Below are 21414 nucleotides of genomic sequence, written 5' to 3'. Positions count from 1 at the left end.
TAATCGTGACTCATAGGACGACCGGCTTCCATATTAATAATTTTTTTAGTATAAATGTAAAAAAAATTATAACTAAACTTGTTCAATTAAAAGTCTATAACTAAAGTAGTATCGGTATTATAAATCAATTTTTTTGTTACTTTTTCCCTGAAATTTACCTATCTGATTTGACTGAAAACGGGTCATCGGTTTGAAAAGGGCGCACTCGTGATTTTTTATTTTCGGGAGGTCGTGGCGAGCACGAACCGAATCCGAGGCTCAGCATCTTTTGAGGGGGTGGTGTTGTCGACCAATTCCCTGAAATTTACTTTTGCATTGACGCGATTCCACTCTTTTTGTACGACGAGAGGATTACAAAATGCTCCGAGAATAAGACATCACGTTATCTCTTCGCACGCTTTGACAGTGCCAATCATCCAGATAAATAATAAAGAACCAGTATATTCAATACAATTAATACTTTAAAATTGGGTGGTAGCTTCTTGAAAATAAATGCGAATTACTGCCCTTTATAAATGAGATGTTGCGATGAACATGCGTGTGCTTGTATATTACACTTAAAAGGCGTGACATCAATATCTTATGCTATTTTTGTTTTGTGAAAAATATGATATTTTTAGAAAATATTCTTCAAAAATTCATGTTTTGAGAAAATGACAATATTTTTAAATATTCAGTTGTAATCTGAAAATAAATTAGAAAATATTTGCCATCATTTAGTTAGAAAAATCTAATTTTCCTATTTAGATATACCGCATTTGAGCTCTAGTAAATTGCACATGAACAACTGGAAAATCGAGTATAAGCACTAAAGCTCTGTGTTCGATTTCAGTGGACCCCGACCTTGACCCTGATCCTAACCCGAGCACAAGCACAAGCACGAGCATCAATCCTAGTCCGATGTCAATAGATCTGTGTGCTGGGGACTAGGGCCACGGGCTTTGATGTCTCGGGTTAATGGAACCGAACACGACTGTCACGGATCTAGGCATGGGCACCAAAGTCCCTAGGTGAACCTTGATGGACCCAAGCCAACCTCAATGGACAGGGGTGCAGGCACCGACATCTCAAGCTTAGCCTCAATGGACCCAAGCACAGCCGCACAAGCACCAGAGTCCTAGGCTAGACCTTGATGGACCTAGGCTAGCCTCGATGAACTTGGGCACGAGCATCAAGGTCTCGGACCTAGCCTCAATGCACACGGGCTTGGCCTCGATGGACACAAGCTTGATGTCTATGGACCTAGGCATTGGCATTGAGGTCTCGCGCCCAGCGATCAATGCACTCGATCCCAAGCGTAGGGACATAAGCATGGGCACAAGGACCCAAGCCTAGCCTTGATGGACAAGGGCGTGACCCAGATGGACATGAGCCTAGGCATTTGAGACTCAAGCATTAGCATCGGAGTCACGAGCCCGACCTTGATGGACCCGAGCTCGGCCTCATTGACCTATACTCAAGTACTAGGGACTTAAGCATGAGCACCGAGGTCTAAGGCTTGAGCGAGGGTGGTAGGGAGTCAAGCGACAGTACTAGAGTCCTAGGCCTAGCCACCGACGCTGGTATCTCAAGCCCAACCTCCATGGACCAAGGTCTAAGCACCAAGGTTTCGAACCAAGACTTTTTGGACTTGGGCTTGTTCTCGATAGACCTTAATGAAGTTAGGCTGGCCTTTAGACCTCGGTCTGCTGCCAAGAGCCCAGGACAAACATTGGGTTCTTGTGTCCAAATAATAATTTTTGGTCCAAACACTTATATCTAATCATATTTTGTAAAATGATTTCTGATTTTTTTTTTAAATGAAAATTTTTTTTGAATTTAAGTATAAATTTTCCATTAACTAAAAAAACACTTTCCTTTGACTCTTTTTTTAAACATCCAAAACGGAGCTTAGGATAGAAATACCGTTTCTTTGATGATTATTTACTAAATGAATGGGCGAGATCACATGGAAAGACAATCATTTGTGGAATCCGCCGCTACCCAATACACAAGTTTTAATGAAAATTTTTAAGTATGTCCAGTATTTTCGTCTTGTTCAACGTCGCCGCAAACACAACATAGCAGAAGTTGCACTGAATCCACAAATTCAAAACAAAAGGAAAAAAGAGAAAAAAAATGAGAAAATTGACTGTCTTCTTTCTATTTTTGCGAGAAGCAAAGAGGAAGGAGGAGCAACTTCATGCTCTTGTCATCTCATTCTAAGTCAAGTCGCAGGAGATTCGCCCTCGTGAGGTGCAAGATTACGTTGTATATTATACTCTGCTTTGTTCAGATGAACTAGGAAGTCCTGAAGCAAAGAAACTTATCCAGTGAGGGCTTGCAGAAGTCCTAGCCCTCTCCTTATAAAACCATTATCGTGCGAGCTTGGGCTGTAGAGAGCTCATCCTGTGGGCGCCTATGTGCTGGACTGGGGCCCCACGGAGCAACTTGGTGCCACTGGGTATTACTCGATGCCAGAGCGGCGTTGATGAGGCTTTAATCTCCAGTCTGAAATTCTGATTATCGCATTCTGCACATGCCCATAGTCGTGAAGTTTACTGAGGAAAAATTCTGAAATGTTTCATAGCATCTGTCCAATGCCCAAAAGAACCCAGTTTTGACTTATGAATGTGATCATATCATGAAATGTAAAAGCGATGCGTGATGGGGATGCCTTTTGAGTAACAATAAGATTTTTGATGAAGAACATCACCACCAAGACATAGTTAGTCACTCCACCGGCCTAGGATAAAGATCGAGATAAATAGATTCACCACAAAGGCCTAAAGGAACACCACTAGCTGAGGATAAAGATCGAAATATATGAAATTCATCACTAAGGCATAAAGAAACACCGCCAGTTAAGGATAAAGGATTTCGAAATAGAATATGTTCACCATCAAGATATAAAGGAAACTACCAATCAGGAATAAAGAACTTCTTGATTCACGACCAAAGAACGTGGATGAAGAATCTGAATAAGAGTTCATTCATTTGAGGAAAATCTCACTTATATTCAGATGCAAGTCTGATCTGTCATACAAATGAGATGCTATCAGTTACTTCTTGTCATCTTATCAGCATCAAACCTATAGCAGTTACAATAATGGTGGAAGGGACTCCAAACTTCAAATGGTTCCAGAAGGACAGAGTGTAGCCAAGATCTGGGGCACGGTGAGCCTGTTCGCACACAATCAAGTTGGCCGCCGATCCGAGCAGTGAGAGATTCCCTGCGACGGTGCTCACCCAAGCTAATATGAGCCATGACTTCTTCTCTTCCACGGATGAAATAGCAGCCGCCGACGCAGCCACCGGTCCCCCAAGCAAGAGAACTGAAGAACAAAGTGTTGGAAACATTGAACTAGTGAAGATAGGGAAGGTAGAAATATTAGAATAGGAATGTGGAACTTCCGCGGACTTGTCAAGATAAGATACAGAAACCAAGGATAGCCTTATGGAATTGTTTGCAGGGCAAAGGATCGATCAGCAAAATGTGGCATCAAGTATGAAGAATCTTTGGTCTTACTTAAACAGGATGGCGATGACGAATAGGTTCGAGGGGTAGACATCAAACCAATTATATTTAAAAACATGTAAGAGTTTAGGTAATGCACCCGTGTTGTGCAATTGGTAAAACTTCAAAGCCTTCAAATATGTTTCTGTCATATGTACACTGTTTGATTTGAAATTTCTTATTGGCGCAATAAACAAGCCCTAGACCAGAGTGTTCTGTTAGACTAACTAAATGTCAGGTCTTTTCAGGAGTAGCATGAGCATACCAGTTGGCACATTCGAAGCGACATTTGACAACACCAAAATGACAACAGCAAGAACAGCTATCCCGCTGGCGCGATTGACTTTGGCATGTGGCTCCATCCAGTCCCATAGAGTGCTTGGAATTCCAGTTCTGTTGAATCCGTCCACCGTGATGAACATTCCGCAAAAGAATATCAACAGAGAGTAGGAGACCTGGTAAAATCACGAAGAAAAATGACTTACAAAGAAAATCCCAAGTTCCTTTATCGGGAGTTCAGGCACATAGAATCTGGAGAGAGACTATACCTTCTCTAGGCAAGAGTGAGCATCTTTAAAATCAAGAACTACAAGGGCCAAGGCGGCGGTAATAGCTGTCCAAGACATATTCAGACCCATCAACAAAGAGATCAGCATACCGACGGTGACAAGGTAAACGCGTGATTTCCACAAAATCCTCTTATATCTAGAGGAAAGTGTTTCCTTCTCCTCCATATGCTTCACTGGAAACACATCATTCAACCCATTGACGGATACGACAAAATCGGAGGCAGCCGTTTCATGCTTTTTCTGAGAAGCACCGTTGTGAGGCGTCTCTTCCGATGCAGTTGAGTTCCTTGCCAAGGCAGGCGCACTGCTTGAGACCTGGGGAATTTCATTCTCATAAAAAGTCGACAGGGAAGGGCCTACTTTGTAAAAAGAAATTGTTCTACGCGACTCGACTTGATCTGCATTCCCATTTACGGTTGAGGGAGGGCTCTGTATGTCCATTGGCTCGAACCTAGAGTTCCCTTCCTGCGAGTTTAGGGATGTGAAGTGCGACATTGTGGCGGGTGAAAATCGATGAGAACTCACATCTTCCTCGGCCACTAGTTCAGCAGCTGCATCTTCTTCGTCCTTTTGGATGGACAGTAGCTTCCAGTACATACATAGAAGAATCAGCGCATTGACAAGAATCCCGATCAGCATTGGAGGAAGGAGTCCGACGAGAAAACTCCCAAATGAGATCTTACTCTGGATAGCTATGACTAGATTTTGAGGATTCCCAATGAGAGTCGCCGAAGACCCAATATTGGCGCTCGAGGCGAGGGCAAGTAAAAAAGGATGCGGCGGGAGATTGTGTTGCCTAGCTATTTTAAGCACAAACTCAGTCAGAACAACACAAGACGTATCATTTGTGAAGAGAGCACTTGAAACGGCGGAGATCAAACAAATCCGACAAAGCAAGTCATGTGCTCCCTTGCTTTTCCAGGAGAGCAATTTACCCAGATAATTGAACATATCGGCCTTTTCCAGATAGACACTAACCACCATCGTCCCAAAGAGAAGGCCAAGGATTGGGAGGTCAATCGCAGCGTAAGCTTGCTCTGGGGTTATGACCCGGAAAATCACCATAAGCATCGCTCCAAGGAGCGAACCTGCAGTTCTTCCTACGGGTAGGAACGGCACAGACGGGAAAACGGCCAATACCCAAAATATCGCAAAGGCAATAGACCCGAGAATCACTTTTTCGGTAGAAGCAAGTGCCATGTTTGGAAGATTTACGAGTTTCCCAAAATCGAAACTTCAATTGATGAGGATATTAATTGCAATAACTTCACCAGAGCCGACACCAGATTCCAATAGACAGAAAGCCATAAGAACGTCGCCGCCTGCCAGGGAAGCTATCAACTTTGTAGCCTACAGAACCTTTCAAGAACTGAAAAAATGTAAAAATTAGTTACAAAGTTAGATTAACATCTCTCTTTCCTCGAAAGAGAGCCCATCAATGAATTATGGATTTGTCTCTGAGGAAAGAAATGAAGCCAAACTTCAAATTTGAACTTTTTTTGTCTGCTGTTCTTTTTCACTAGAAAACGAATCTCAAGAGCGATCTCGAGCGCAAGGGACAGGATACTGGCAAATCGCACTTTTTTTGGTGATCCCTTTACTTACCAACCACAAATTACTCAACTCCCGTGTAAGTGCCAGCTATAATAACTGACTTTGGGACACATCACATTAAAGTAGCGATCCGCGAGGGATGATAAAACAGTGCCAGAGCTCGAAACTGGGGGTATTAATCCTAGAAGAACTGCAGGTGCTGAACAGCATGATAGATAACAAGAAAATGTAACTCGTGAAGGCCTGCAAAGAATTTACCTCGGCCTTCGATCTTTATCAAGTCCCGAATCACAGGTGGGCCTTCAGCAAAATCTGGTTTCCGGCGATCGGAAACTCAAGAAGAAAATGCCATGGAGATATGTATAAACACGAAATGTCCAGGCAATATCGATGAGCTCATAACCGAGGCAGAAGGAGACTCTTCCTCGCACGACTTTTACACAGAATGCTGCTAATCAGCTTGTAGGGACCGCGTAGAAAATGAAGAGAAAACGACACGTCTTGACATGAGAACCGTAGCTCGGAACTCCTTACGGTGGACTTCCGGTCTACGTCTCTAAGCTGCAAATTTGACCCTTGCAGGAGAGGGCTCTCGAGGCAGACACGTGTAACTTGGACACGCATTTTTCTGACAAGCATTGAGAATAATTCTTTTTTTTTATTTTGGTCAGCATTGAGAAGAATTCATCTGTAGTGTTTCCATGCCCTTCCTCAAGTACTGTCGGATTGGCTGGCACGGCCCGTTTTCTTTCGAACGATGTCAAATTGCGAGAAATTTAAAATCACATGTTCCAGCATGGTCAGGCTAGACGTCACCGGCCGCGCGACGTAATGTTTTCGATATCATCTCTACTTTTCAAGGGAGATACGCGAAAGCAGTCTCTGTATTTCTTTATTCCACCCGACCGCCAAAATCGACCACATTGTCAAGGCACGATGTATTTCCAACGACTCTTTATTCACGATGGATGGTCCCCCTCTCCTCCTATTTTTCCTCATCACGAGACAAGAAAAGATTGGACTAGTATAACCATCTTTGGCAAGATGTCGACGACCTTGACTCGGTAGGCGTTAGCTGATCGCTGATGTGTTGTTTCTATTCGGATTTTCCACGCCAGTGATGTCGATCGAGTAGGATGCTGCCAATTTCAATGGACAGCGATTCAGCAGAAGGTTGCAAATGAAGTGCTTTCAGTCTGATTTTTCCTCTGGCATTGGAGAATTCGAGCGAGATGAAAGATTCTCTGTCAAGGTCGGCAGAGAGACTCCCTGGGTTTTGAAATTTCTTTAGGGAAAGATTAATTTACACGGAGGGGGGACCGCGGAGATGATGATGCATTCTCGGAAATCAAATAATCAAACATCACTAATAGATGTATAGGTACTCCGCTGCTGACGGACCGTATAATTATACTTCTCTTATTCAAGTATACAAACATTTGCATGGGAAATTAATAAATAAATAAGAAGTCCTAAACTTATTGCACTTGTATCAAATTAATCCTAACATTTCTCTAATTAAAAAAATTCATTATCTTTCAATTATGTTCATTCAATTCTAAATCTTTCGATAAAATGCCAATATAGTCATTCCAATCAAATTGCGTCAAAAATTGTTGACATTGATGTTAGTCGTCCTACATGATATAATTGACGATAATGTATATAATTTTTATAGTCTTTCAAAAAGAATTGAATTTTCTAATTTTTTCAATTTCTTTTCTTTTCTTTTTCAATTTTCTTCTTCCTCCTCTGATTGTTGAGCCTTGGTGATGGCTAGTGACCAGCCACAAGCGAAGCTTGACCTCTCCTAGATCTAGTAAGGTGAAGCCTTGTTGGCCTTGCTGGATCTTGTGAGTTGCCTTATCCCGACAAGCTCAGGTGAGGCTTTATCATCAAATCTCACAAGGCTCGACGTTAGCCTCTTCTGTGGCTAGTCATAGATCGTTGCCAAGGCCATGCAACTGGTGGACGAAAAAAAGAAAATAAAACAAAAAATAATTAAAATGAGTTGAATTTTAAAAAAAAAAAATTGTAAAAGAAGTCCACATCGATGTTGATTGTGCCACGTAAAACGACCAGCGTGCACATTAACAATTCTCAATCAAATTTGGCTAGAATGACTAAATTACCAAATTGTCAAAAGGTTTAAGATTCAATTGGGATAAACGATTTGTACCACAAGTGCAATAAGCTTACAACTTTTTAGGTAATTTTCTCGACATTTAGATGAGGTTGGTCAAATAAGCATCAAAAAAATTCTCATGAGTCGTGGCTACAAAGAAGAACGACTACAATACAATCTCTCAACTTAAAGAGGACTGCTTTTTTACTTGCAGAACTTGTTCCCCTCGCCTGATCATGCTCGAACCTGCATTGAGAATAGTTCATCTTTAGTGTTTCCATGCTCTTCCTCAAGCACTGGCGGATTGGCTGGCACGGCCCGTTTTCCTTCGAAAGATGTCTAATTACGAGAAATTTAAAATCACAAGTAGGAGCACAATCAGGCTAGACGTCACCGTCCGCGCGACGTAATGTTTTCGATAATATCACCGGAGAGAACGTGAAAGCAGTCTTTGTATTTCTTTATTCCACTCGATCGCGACGTCAACCACATTGTCAGCCGCCGTAGCTACATTCAAAGGCGCAATGAATTTTCAGTGGCCTTTTATTCACAACGGATGGTCCCCTTCGACGCATGAGTGTCCGCCTTTTGTTTTTCCTAATCACGAGACTAGTACGACAATTTTCGGTAAGATAACGACGCCACTGTACATGATATCGTCAGACTGGTTAGAAGAGTCAAAGTAGACGGCTTGACTCGGTAGACGTTAGCCGATTGCTGATGGATTGTTTCTATTCGGATTTTTTACCCGGTGATGACCATCGATTATGATGTTGCCAATTTCAATGGACAGCGATTCAGCAGAAGGTTGCAAATGAAGTGCTTCCTGTCTGATTTTTGCTCTGGCATTGCAGAATTCGAGCGAGATGAAAGCGAGATTCTCTCTCAAGGTCGGGAGAGAGACTTCCTGGGTTTCGACATTTCTTTAGGGACAGATTAATTTACACGGAGCGGGGATTGCGGAAAAGATGATGCATTCTCGGAAATCAAATGACCAAACGTCACTTTTACGTACATATGGGTACTTCACTGCTGATGGACCGTATAATTGTACTTCTCTTATTTTATTTTTTTTCGAACAAATACTTCTCTCGTTTGAGTATTGTTGACACCTAAACTTTGACGACTCGTTTAGTCATTTATTGCATCAAAAAATTAGAAAAATAGTTAATTGCATAGTATATAGTTTTTAGGTACGTTTATTTTTAATATGCATTTACATTAAGCTAGTGACAGATGGGTTTGAATTGGTAGTTCTGAACTTTAATTTAATGAGTTGGATTGAGCCCACGAAGAGAGCAAATTAGCCCGAGCCCGTTATGGAGAATTGATGGTGGATTTTTCAGTATTTTCGAGGAGATAATGCAAGCTCATTTTTGTGAGATTCAGAATCTGGAAAAATTCAATTACAAGCAAGGGAGTTTGGCAATGTTCGATCAATCTTTGGTGAGTTATTAAAAATAATAAAATCAATGGACGAGCTAATGGGAAAAAAGGATTTCTTGCTGATCGTGTGAATGTAAACTTGCGGACAAAGACATAAGAAAAAGGCAAGAAAGGATTAGCTGATGGGAAGAAATGTTTAAAAAATATTCTTCAATGAGGACACATGGATCCGCAATGCATACAAGGGAAAGAAAGAAAGAATAAAACCTCACAAAAAAAGGAAGTCAGTCGGTGGCTTTCTTTAGTATATTCATATTTCCTGTTTTGAAGTGCAGAGTCGGATGCTATAAAAGCAAGCTCACGATAGACAAAAAGGGAGGAGGCCTCACAATTAAAGATATGGCCATACACTGAATTGGATGAAAAATCGTGAGGGGAAGCTTCTGTACAGAGTGCTCGTGAAGCATCAGGAATCGCAACACCTCCTATTGCCGATTGAGGAGTCCCATATGAAAAGCCAGGTTCGCCAAGCCCATTAATACCACCAGTAGCCTCGCTGCAGCTTCCAAAGGACAAGTTGTTCTGATTTGCCCCGGCTAGATCGATGCCGACCTTGACAATGTTGCAGTCCACTCGCTGCAGCTTCCAAAGGACAAGTTGTTCTGATTTGCCCCGGCTAGATCGATGCCGACCTTGACGATGTTGCAGTCCACTCGCTGCAGCTTCCAAAGGACAAGTTGTTCTGATTTGCCCCGGCTAGATCGATGCCGACCTTGACGATGTTGCAGTCCACCGCCCATGGACGTCGCTGCTCCTATTGTCTATTGCATTGATGAGGGCCTGACTTGACTGGGATCCACAACGACGACGAATCCCCTCCATCGGCAAATAAGTTGGTGCAGTCAATCTGCAACACTTGGCTTTCTTCTCTGCAGTACCCTCCACACGCGAAGATTGAGACGGCCATAGCACAGCACACACAAAAATCGGAGGTCAGCAATTCAGAGTTCTCCAAGCACGTTGATCAAAACACCTGAGAGATAGAGAAGAGGGGTCCTTCGGACAAGGCTTGGTCAGAACACCGCTCGTGCTATCCCTTTGCTACGGAACCGGCGACGTTAAGCACCTGTCGATGCGAGCCCCAACCTCAACGACTAAGCCGCTGACCTGATACGCCACGAGCTCTACGCTCACCGTTAAGTTCCAGCAATTCCAGGCGTGGTTCTTTTGCCGAAAGCACTCACGTTGAATATTCCACTTGCTGCATGAAGACAATTCCACTTGCTGCATGAAGAAGATCCATTGACTTTGACTTGAAAAAAGGCCACTTGTTCTGCCACGCCTACAAATCATCCGCGAGTGTCTTCGTCCAACCCTGATCTCCACCGGCGATGGGAGATTCGTTAACAAAGGAACACCACCATTACAGCATCTAACGTTCCTGATTCAAGCAGCCACGAGCCAAGTCAACTTTCGAAGTTTTCATTTTTGCAGGCTCATCGAACTGTGCCAGCTTCGATCGTGAATCTCCGTGCCACCGCTGCTCGCCACCATCCGTCGCCTTTCACCATCAAGGAGCTGGTTGCGACCCCGATCCTGTTAAGCTCGGATTTGGAAATAATTTTCAAATTTAGGTAAATACTCACGCTTAATTTATTTATTTCCCAATATACGTCTATTGGTATATTACATGCACATTTATAAGCGATGGACATATCTCCTTATTTGTTTAATTCGCAACCACACTATGATTTTTTATTACATCTATAAGGCTTTAGATGGAATAATTAATCAAGCGGAAATAAAATTGAAATTTTGATATTTAAGGCTTAAGATCAATTTATCGATTTTATTAGCGAGAAAATCAAGTTTGATTTAGATATTATTCATTGATCTAAACGATATATGATATCTTTGATGATTTTCAATGTCTCGTCTTGATTGCTTTATTTATTCTTAAATATGTTTAAGTTAGACTAGGTTCATATTAGAATATTGCATGCCTTAGGATTTGCACATTTAGACTAAGCATTTTATTTATTCTGAATTTTTGAAATAAAAAAAATACCAAAAACATAAATTTAGGATGTTTGATTTTTGTTTCATTAATTTAAATTGCATGTTCTTTGCATGTCATTGCATATTAGGATAGATCGCATGCTTATTAAGAAAAATAAAAATCATATGCACGTCATATAGAACTAGGTTTATGCAATGCACGTCATTCAATGATTGTTGCTAGGTTTATTTAATTAGAAATTGTCTGTCATTAGGATTAGGTCATTTTGGTTAATTTAGATTGCATATTTAATCATTGCATGTTCATTAGGAAAACACAAAAAATTACTTTACTCATTTATATAGTTAGGCTATACTATCATGCCATATCATTGCATGCTAGATTAGTAGCATTGCATTGCATATAGATTAGATTCTTGTTAATTAAGTGAAAACAAAAAAAGAAAGAAACTGCGTGTTAATTAGAAATCATATATAGGTTATTGATGTGAATTCTTATCTAACAACGCAGATGCTTTCATTACTACAAGGTAAGTCCCGTAATTTATTCATTACTTTCTTGGGTGTTAAATTGGTGATTTGCGCACCCGTATGATCACCTCATATGTTAGGGAAATAGGTTTAAAATCAATCCAAGCTGCCTGCAAAAATATTTTTGAAAATTAAAAAGAAATGATACCGAAAGAGCACTAGAGAAATCTAGTGTAACCAAGTTCATCTTGCTTGGGCCTAGTTGCAGTTCGTAGGAGTAAAATAATTCCCCCATTATTTTACTTAGGTGTCTAATCGACCTACCGTAAACCGATTAATGACGACTCCTAAATAATAATCATTTGTATGTTAAATATTTGAACATTAAGTCGCGAATTGGTATAGGCTTGGGAGAGCCCGAGCTAAATTTAATGACTTAGTAGTCCATAAGCCTAAACTTAGGTGCTGCACACGAAATTTAGGTTGTGACAAGTATACAGACATTTGCATGGCTAATTAATAAAAATAAAACGTCCTAAACTTATTGTACTTATATCTATTCAATTCTAACATTTCTCTAATAAAAAAAAGTCATAATCTTTTGATTATTTTAATTCAATCTTAAACATTTTGACAAAATCTCAATTTAATCATTCCATCCAAATTTCATCAGAAATTGATGACATTGATATTAACCATTCTATGTAGCACAGTGTGGACAATTTTTACAATATTTATTAAAAAAAAAAATTGACTTTTCTATTTTTTTTTCTTTTTTCATCTTCCTTCTTCCTCCTCCGATCACCAACCCAATGCGATGGCCGGTGACTGGCTACAGGCGAAGCTTGAGCTCGCCTAGATTTGGTGAGGTGAACCCTCATCGATCTTGCTGAATCTTGCAAGTTGCCAAATCTTGACAAGCTCAAATCTCACCTAGTGAGAGCAAGCCTCGCCTTATTCCAATTGGATCTTAGAAATCACCGACACTCTCCGAAAACTTTTGTATCATGTCGGACATTCAAACACGTGTCCGACACTCTTTCAACAAATGTGTCAGAGTTCGGAATTCCAACACATGATTCCGACCCACATTGGATTAATTTTAAAAAAAAAAATTAATAAATGAGAGGTCAAAATGTAAATATGCAAAAGAAAAAAAAATGGGGAAAGAAAAATATATATAATCTTCTCCTCTTCTGATTTTCACTTCTCATGATATATAATTCATCCCCAAGTTTGTTTTCTTCTCTATTCTTCCGACACGTTCACACATGCAAGTCTAGAATGTATTTTGAAAAATCTCACTTATGTTCAAATGCAAGTCTGGTCCACCATCAAATCAGAAAATGGCTCTTCGAATCATAAAAACAGAAATGGCTCTTGGTAAAGACTCATAAAAAACTAGGACTAAATGCATGAAACTAAGACCAAATGCATGTATCAAATATTAGACTATAAAATTTGTACACTAGTCTTGGAAGCCAAATAGTCACCTTAAAAGATTAATAAATAGAAATGGAAATAAACCAAAACAACCTCTAATTGCTAATTGCTAGGTAGTTAATTAGCAGCCTCAAAATCAACAACAAACGTGTGAGTCGATAACTTGGTAGTCGATCAACAACTAGTATGTTGAATTGGTAACTTTCTCATAGGATTGACATCTTCAACCTTGAACCATCAAATCAAATTGCAGCCAAAATTGAACTTTGCTTAAAGGGTAATGATTGGGCAGGACAAGAGTTGAGTGTAAGATTGGATCGATAGAAGTTGATACTCCCGCATAAAAGAACACTCAGCTCTAGGTGGGAAATGAGCAAAATCAATATTATTCTTCAATTTGTTCCCTCATCCCTAGGACAAAAGATAGCATAAGAACCTGATAGCGAGTTCAGTAGGAGATTGCCTTAATTGAAAGATCTATCGAGCATCCAAGAGAGATGCTATTAGTTACTTCTTGTCATCCTATCAGTGCCAAGCCTATGGCTGTTACAATAATGGTGGAAGGGACTCCAAACTTCAAGTGGTTCCAAAAGGATAGAGTGTAGCCAAGATTTGGGGCCAGGCGAGCCTTTTCGCACACAATCAAGTTTGCCGCCGATCCGAGCAGCGAGAGATTCCCTGCAACTGAGCTCACCCAAGCTAATATGAGCCATGACTTCCTCTCTTCCACGGCTGAAATAGCAACTGCCGATGCAGCCACCTGGCTTCCAAGCAAGAGAACTGAAGAACAAAGTGTTAAAAACATTGAACTAAAGAAGTAAGGGAAGGCAAAAACATTAGAATAGGAATGTGGACTCTGCGTGGACATGTCAAGATAAGATACATAAACTAAGTATAATTAGGGGTGAGCATTGATCTAGGGTCAATCCTGGACAAACCCTGGACCGGCCCAACCTGGCCGATCCTGACCCAGTTCCCTAGAGGACTGGATCGGTCCTTGATCTTGAGACCCCTGGACCTTGCACTGTGCAGGTTGGTCTTCTATCCTAGAGGTTTAGGGTTGGTCCGGACCAACCTTACGTATATATTATTTTATATTATATACTTTTGTCTACTCTAAACCCTAACGTCTCTTCCTTTGTTCTCTTCGCAGTTCAATTTGCTGTGTAAATTAGAAAGTAGAATAAAACCTTGCCCTAATTCGACCAAAAAAAATAAAAATAAAAAATAGAACTCTCTTCACTCACCTCAGCCTCGCTCGCCTTGCTCGTGGCTTGTCTCTATTCACTTGCCTCACTCGTCTTGCTACTTGCCTTTGTTCACTCACCTTGTTGCTCACCTTTAGCCTCTCCTCGCTCGCCTCACGTGCAAGTATGAAATTTCTATTATTACCTTATCTTATATCTGTATTTGATATGTACTAGTGTTCATAATTTAGTTTCTCAATGTCGTATTATCGATAGATATATAATTTGAAATAATATGTTTGTTCTCTCAAGAAATACAAAAAATGAAACAAAAAAATAATCGGTTCGTCTCGAGATGACCTTGGAACCGGACCACACCCAAATCATTGGTTCGGTTCGACTTTTGGTCCTAGGCTCAACACGGTCGATCCTCGATCCCAAAAATTGGGGACCAATACTAGGGGTGAGCATCGGTCCAGGGTCAACCCTGGACCGACCCTGGACCGGCCCAATTCTGCCAGTCCTGGCCCGGTTCTTAGCGAGACTAGGTCGATCCTTAGTCCTAGAATTTTAGGACCAACACTGTGCGGGTCAGTCTTCAGTCCTAAGAGTTCCGGGTCGGTCCAATTCGGATCAACCCTGAATATATATAATATTATTTTTTATTTTTTATATAAAGAAAACTTTAAAATAAACGGCGTCAACAACATTAAACAACTTTTTAATGAGGAGTTCAAGTAATTTTACACTATTTTTTAATAACTTAGATTTTTAAGTTTTTTTATGGCGTCAATAATCATAATTTATGAATGAGGAAAATAATTTTGTGAAGAATCCTCACGGCGTCCAAAAAAAGGTATAAACAACTCATTATGGCATCCTCATCTAGTATTCGTTCTCTTTTGTCTTATACGTCATCTTAGTTTTCAATTTGCCGAAATCGAAAAAAACAACTTCTCCACTCGCCTCACTCGCTTTGGGTCACTTGTTCCGCTCGCCGCTCAATGCTTGCTTGGCTTGTTGCTCCCCGCTCAACATTCGATACTCATTTTGTTCGACACTCACCCCACTTGACCATCACCACTTGCATCTCTTAGCTGACCTCGCTCATTATCGAACCCATTGGGTCGATACGGTCCTTAATTGCCCTTTCAAGGAATACAAAAAATGAAATAAAAAATTATTGGTTAGTCTTGGGTTGACTTTGAAACTGGATTGAACCTATTGGGTCGGTCCGGTCCTCAATCGTTTTTTTAAGGAGTACAAAAAATGAAATAAAAAATTATTGGTTAGTCTTGGGTTGACTTTGAAACTGGATTGAACCTATTGGGTCAGTCCGGTCCTCAATCGTTTTTTTAAGGAGTACAAAAAATGAAATAAAAAATTATTGATTAGTCTTGGGTTGACCTTGAAACTGGATCAAACCCATTAGGATCAGTCCGGTCCTCAATCGTTTTTTTAGGGAGTACAAAAGATAAAATAAAAAATTATCGATTGGTCTTGGATTGACTCTAGAACCGAACCGAACCGAACCCATTGAGTCGGTCCGATCCTCGGTCCCAAGCTCAATAGGGTCGGTCATCGGTCCCAAAAATTGAGGACCAACACTGTGCGGGTTGGTCCTTGGATTAGAGGGTGAACCGGCCCAACCCGAACCATGCTTACCCCTATCCAATACTATGGGGGTTAGCCCCTAGGTTAGGTGTCGATCAGCCCAATTTGACCATGCTTATCCCTAAGTACAACCTTATGGTATTGTTTGTAGGCAAATGATCGATCAGCAAAATGTCACATCAAGTAAGAAGAAATCTTTGGTCTTACTTAAATAGGATGGCATTGACAAATAGGTTCGAGGGATAGACATCGAACCAATTATAGTTAGAACATGTAAGAGTTTAGGTAATGCATCCATGTTGTGCAATTGTTAAAGCTTCAACGCCTACAAAGATATTTCGGTCATTGTAAACTGTCTGGTTTGAAGTTTCTTATCGGCACGATAGACAAGCCCTAGACCAAAGAGGTAATCAAGTTGAGGATTCTGTTAGACTAATTAAATGTCGGGTTTATTCAGGAGTAGGATCAGCAATTCAGCATACCGGTTGGCACATTCGAAGCGACATTCGACAGCACCAAAATGACAACAGCAAGAACAGCTATCCCGCTAGCACAATTGACTTTGGCATGTGGCTCCATCCAGTCCCAGAGAGTGCTTGGAATTCCAGTTCTGTTGAATCCGTCGACCGTGATGAACATTCCACAAAAGAATATCAACAGAGGGTAGGAGACCTGGTGAAATCACAAAGAAATGACTTACAAAGCAAATCCCAAGTTCCCTAATCGAGAGTTCCGGCACATAGAATCCAGAGAGGGTCTATACCTCCTCTAGACAAGACTGAGCATCTTTAAACTCGAGAATTACGAGGGCCAGGGCGGCGGTAATAGCTGTCCAAGACATATTCAGACCCATCAAAAAAGAGATCAGCATACCGATGGTGACAAGGTAAACGCGTGATTTCCATAGTATCCTCTTAAATCGAGGGGCAAGTGTTTCCTTCCCCTCTGAATGCTTCACTGGGAACACATCATTCAACCCGTTGACAGATACGACAAAATCGGAAGCAGCCGTTTCATGCTTTTTCTGAGAAGCACCGTTGTGAAGCGTCTCTTCCGATGCAGTTGAGTTCCTTGCCAAGGCAGGCGCACTGCTTGAGACCTGGTGAATTTCATTCTCATAAGAAGTCGACCAGTTTCTAAGCGACTCGACTTGATTTGCATTCCCATTTACGGTTGAGGGAGGGCTCTGTATCTCCATTGGCTCGAACCTAGAGTTCCCTTCCTGCGAGTTTAGGTATGTGAAGTGGGACACTGTGGCGGGCAAAAATGGATGAGAACTCACATCTTCCTCAGCTACTACTTCAGAAGCTGCATCTTCTTCGTCCTTTTGGAAGGACAGTAGCTTCCAGTACATGCATAGAAGAATCAGCGCATTGACGAGAACCCCGATCACCGTTGGAGGAAGGAGTCCAACGAGAAAACTCCCAAATGAGATCTTACTCTGTATAGCTATGACTAGATTTTGAGGATTCCCAATGGGAGTCGCCGAAGACCCAATATTGGCGCTCGACGCAAGGGCAAGTAAAAATGGATGCGGCGGGAGATTGTGTTGCCTGGCTATCTTAAGCACGAACTCAGTCAGAAGAACACAAGACGTATCATTTGTGAAGAAAGCACTTGAAATGGCAGAGATCAAGCAAATCCGACAAAGCAAGTCATGTGCTCCCTTGCTTTTCCAGGAGAGCAACTTACCCAGATGGTTCAACACATCGGCCTTTTCCAGATATACACTAACCACCATCGTCCCAAAGAGAAGGCCAAGGATTGGGAGGTCAATCGCAGCGTAAGCTTGCTCTGGGGTTATGACCCGGAAAATGACCATAAGCGTCGCTCCAAGGAGCGAACCTGCTGTTCTTCCTACAGGTAGGAACGGCACAGATTCGAAAACGGCCAATACCCAGAATATCGCAAAGGCAATAGACCCGAGAATCACTTTTTCGGTAGAAGCAAGTGCCATGTTTGGAAGATTTACAAGTTTCCCGAAATCGAAACTTCAATTGGTGAGGATATTAATTGCTATAACTTCACCAGAGACATCTTGACAGGATACCAGCAGAAGAGTCCATTACATAGAAAGCTAGATGAACATCAGCACTAGGGAAGCTGTCAACTTTCGCAGAGTCAAGAATGGCGGCTAAAGAAGAAATCCTAGAACAAGGTAGCGAAGTCTACATGCATGAAAGTCTAAAAACCTGTGCGGCACGGTAAGTGTACGTGTGAAGGAAGAAAAGCCAGTTGGAAGTTGGCTGAATTAAGTCGATAAGAGTGGCTACTTGTAAAATGTCATAGTCGGTTGAAGCTTCGGGGGTGAAGATTCAAGATTCAAACAAACGTGTCCAAGTTGAAGAATTGTTCGTGATCTGCACGAAGTGGGCAACAAGAAATTGTCTAGATTCTGAGTTGTTAGATTAACATCTCTCTTTCCTCGAAAGAGAGCCCATCAATGAATTATGGATTTGTCTCTGAGGAAAGAAATGAAACCAAACTTTAAATTTGAACTTTTTTTGTCTGCTGTTCCTTTTCACTAGAAAACGAATCTCAAGAGCGATCTCGAGCGCAAGGGACAGGATACTAAAATACGGACCAACTTCTAAAATCTTCTCGCTGACATAAGTAAAGAAAACATAATCACGAGAAAATAAAGGCAACTGGCAAATCGCACTTTTTTTTAGGTGATCCCTTTACTTACCAACCACAAATTAGTCAACTCCCGTGTAAGTGCCGGCTATAATAACTGACTTTGGGACACATCACATTAAAGTAGCGATACGCAAGGGATGATAAAACAGTGCCAGAGCTCGAAACTGGGGGCATTAATCCTAGAAAAACTGCAGGTGCTGAACAGCATGATAGATAACAAGAAAATGTAACTCGTAAAGGCTGCAAAAAATTTACCTCGGCCTTCGATCTTTATCAAGTCCCGAATTACAGGTGGGCCTTCAGCAAAATCTGGTTTCCGGCGATCGGAAACTCAAGAAGAAAATGCCAAGGAGATATGTATAAACCCGAAATGTCCAGGCAATATCGATGAGCTCATAACCGAGGCAGAAGAATCCGACTCTTCCTCGCACGACTTTTACACAGAATGCTGCTAATCAGCTTGCAGGGACCACGTAGAAAATGAAGAGAAAACGACACGACTTGACGTGAGAAAACGATTTTTATATTGAACCGGCGTGCTTTCGTAGCCCATAGTCCCTTTCATCAACCCAGCGTATCCGGTGTCCTTTAAATTGACCTGACCTGCTTTCGTAACGCAGAGTTCTTGTACAAAGTTCTTTTCATCGACCCGTCGTGCTTTCATAACTTGGTATCCTTTAAATTAACCCGGCGTGCTTTCGTAGCCCATCGTGCTTTCATAGCATGCAAAGCCCATTGCTTTCGTAGCGCGTGCTTTCGTAGCCCATCGTGCTTTCATAGCATGCAAAGCCCATTGCTTTCGTAGCCCATTGTGCTTTCGTAGCATGCTTTCGTAGCCCATCGACCCGGCATGCTTCTGTAGGCCGGTGTCTTTTATATTGACCTGCATGCCGGTGTCTTTTATATTGACCTGATGCGCTTTCGTATTAATCAAAAAGAAAAATGTTGAGCTAATCCAGCGGCTAGGGCGGCGAGGGGAGGCCGGCGGAGGACAAGGGGGACGCCGGGGAGGTCCGGCGGGGCTGGGCGGAGGAGAGGGCAGGCGGTGCACGGCGGCGAGCGGCGGACGCGCGGCGTGCGGTGCGGCGGCGGGACGGGCGGCGACGGTGGGCTGCAGCTTCTGCTCGAGCTTCTGCTTTTCGTTCGCTTGTTCGGACGCACAGGGAGGAAGAAGAATAAGAAGAGAGAGCTTCTCTTCAAAAAGAAAAATGTTACAGAGAAAAAAAGAAGAGGAAGTCAGCAAGTTGCCGAAAAAAGAAAGAAGTCAAGCATCCGAATACACAGAAAAAGCGAAAAAAAAAGTGATCTTCTTCCAGGGGAAGCTTCGGCTGTCTGCATCTCCGCCCCTCCTTTGCATCTCCACAGCCCCGAGCGCCACTCGCTCGCCAGCTACTGCCCCAGCATCCCGCTCGTCTCCGTCGCGCCCGACGCCTGCTGCCCTTCGCCCGAGCATCGCCGTTCCGCCAGCCGCCGAGACTCCGCCATCCGAATCCCCACTCGCCGTCTCCAAACACCACCGCCACTGCTGCCTGGACACCGGAGATCCGCCTCGCCCGCAAGCTTCGTCGCCTCGTCTGCCGTCGTTTCTGTCGGTCGCCACATCTCCGAGCGCTTCCCAGCAACCCGCGCCCGACTCCTCCGCCGTTGCTTCTGTTCTCTGTTCCCTTTGCAGGTCGCCGTGCTGCCCTCCGACGCCTAACAGCCCCCGGTTGCACTGCCCTCCGCCCGAGCACCGCCCAGATAGCCTCCGCTTGCGCACCCCGCGACCTCCGCGTCTCTGTGCCCGCACCAGTAGCGCCGGACGCCAGAAGCCCCGACGCCGACGCCCTTGCTCCGCCTCCACCGGCAGCGCTTGACCAACCGCGCCACCTCCGCTCCGCTCGACGCCGCGAGTAGCGACCTGCTCGCCTCCACTTGCATCGCCGCTCGAACGCCGCCCCCGCCTGCGCCTCTGCCCGACGATCGCGCCAGCAGCTCCCTCGCGATCCGACGCCCACGGCCAGCCTCCACCTCTGTCCCCGGCAACCACCCGACGCCTCACCTCCGTTCTGCCGCAGCCTGCGCCATAACCGTCGCCACCTGCCGGTTCGCCGACGCCCGCCGGTCTGCCTTCGCCCGACGCCGCTCGAACGGCGCATACCCCCGTCGTCTGCGTTTTTTCCAAACCTGCCGTCCCCCTTAGGTAGTTTAGTTTATTTTATTTTTATTCTTCATTTATTTTATTTTATTTATTTATTTATTTATTTTAAGTTTAGTTATTGGAACATTAGATATCAGTATTCATTTCATGAATCTTGTGAGCATTAACCGCAGGGTTTTGGCCAAAATTATTGTAATTATTAATTTGATTTGTAAAACATCAGATCATTTTTTTTTAATTATATTAATTTCTGGGCATTTTGACAGTATTTTAATCATTAAATCATTATAATTATTAATTTAATTATTTTGAACATTTTTTATATGTCATGATGTTTAGAGTTAGAGTAATCGTTAATTTAACCCGTGAGACAATAGCTTATTTTTTCAATTATTTTAATAATTTATTTGATAAATATCTTGATTGTTTAGATATATTGTTTATCTGATAATTGATTATCTCGAAAAACACAAAAAAAAAATCAAAAATCAAAAATCAAATCTTGCATCAGAGTTGTTGGTTTAGTAAATTAGGATTGCATTTTTAGGATTGCATTTTTTTTTTATAATTTTTGGAATAGATTAGATTGAATTTTTTTTTATAGATATACTATTAAATAATGTTCGCACATTTAGATAATCTCACTTTTCTTAAAAAAAAATAGTTTTCTAAAATAGGATAAGGTTTAAGTCAAATTAATCCCTAAAATAAATTAGAAAATCATTCCCTTTTTAGATAGTTTAATTAGGGTCTTTATTAATTCCGAATTT

At 42.2% G+C, this 21414-nt stretch overlaps 2 protein-coding genes across 3 annotated transcripts; both read right to left on the bottom strand.

Moving 5' to 3' along the window:
• Positions 1-2948: 2948 nt before the first annotated feature.
• LOC104448499 (silicon efflux transporter LSI3) lies at positions 2949-6076 on the bottom strand. Of its 2 annotated transcripts, none has more exons than XM_010062343.3 (4): positions 5878-6076; positions 4045-5434; positions 3762-3951; positions 2949-3314 (listed from the first exon to the last, which is right to left on the bottom strand). In XM_010062343.3, exons 2-4 carry the CDS (start codon positions 5263-5265, stop codon positions 3052-3054), a joined length of 1674 nt encoding a protein of 557 aa, XP_010060645.2. In that variant the 5' UTR covers positions 5266-5434; positions 5878-6076; the 3' UTR covers positions 2949-3051. The 2 variants fall into 2 exon arrangements, with proteins under 2 accessions (XP_010060645.2, XP_010060652.2); XM_010062350.3 differs by having other exon boundaries at positions 4045-5387.
• Positions 6077-13422: 7346 nt separating this feature from the next.
• On the bottom strand, positions 13423-18750 carry LOC104448491 (silicon efflux transporter LSI2). The gene is made up of 3 exons (XM_010062331.3): positions 16628-18750; positions 16347-16536; positions 13423-13843 (listed from the first exon to the last, which is right to left on the bottom strand). The coding sequence occupies exons 1-3, from the start codon at positions 17819-17821 to the stop codon at positions 13581-13583; spliced, it is 1647 nt and encodes a 548-aa protein (XP_010060633.2). The 5' UTR covers positions 17822-18750; the 3' UTR covers positions 13423-13580.
• Positions 18751-21414: the final 2664 nt, after the last annotated feature.

The sequence above is a fragment of the Eucalyptus grandis genome, chromosome 1 (assembly GCF_016545825.1).
Source record: "Eucalyptus grandis isolate ANBG69807.140 chromosome 1, ASM1654582v1, whole genome shotgun sequence".
Lineage (NCBI taxonomy): Eukaryota > Viridiplantae > Streptophyta > Magnoliopsida > Myrtales > Myrtaceae > Eucalyptus > Eucalyptus grandis.
The sequence above is the reverse complement of the archived record's forward strand: the minus strand, read 5'-3'. Positions and strand labels throughout refer to the sequence as shown.

Coding starts and splice junctions, on each gene's coding strand:
- LOC104448499 (XM_010062343.3), bottom strand. CDS start 5,265: ATGGCACTTGCTTCTACCGAAAAAGTGATTCTCGGGTCTATTGCCTTT. Junction 3,952..4,044: donor CTCACTCTTGCCTAGAGAAG/GTATAGTCTCTC, acceptor TGATTTTACCAG/GTCTCCTACTCTCTGTTGAT. Junction 3,315..3,761: donor CGCTTCGAATGTGCCAACTG/GTATGCTCATGC, acceptor TTTGTTCTTCAG/TTCTCTTGCTTGGGGGACCG.
- LOC104448491 (XM_010062331.3), bottom strand. CDS start 17,821: ATGGCACTTGCTTCTACCGAAAAAGTGATTCTCGGGTCTATTGCCTTT. Junction 16,537..16,627: donor CTCAGTCTTGTCTAGAGGAG/GTATAGACCCTC, acceptor TGATTTCACCAG/GTCTCCTACCCTCTGTTGAT. Junction 13,844..16,346: donor CGCTTCGAATGTGCCAACCG/GTATGCTGAATT, acceptor TTTGTTCTTCAG/TTCTCTTGCTTGGAAGCCAG.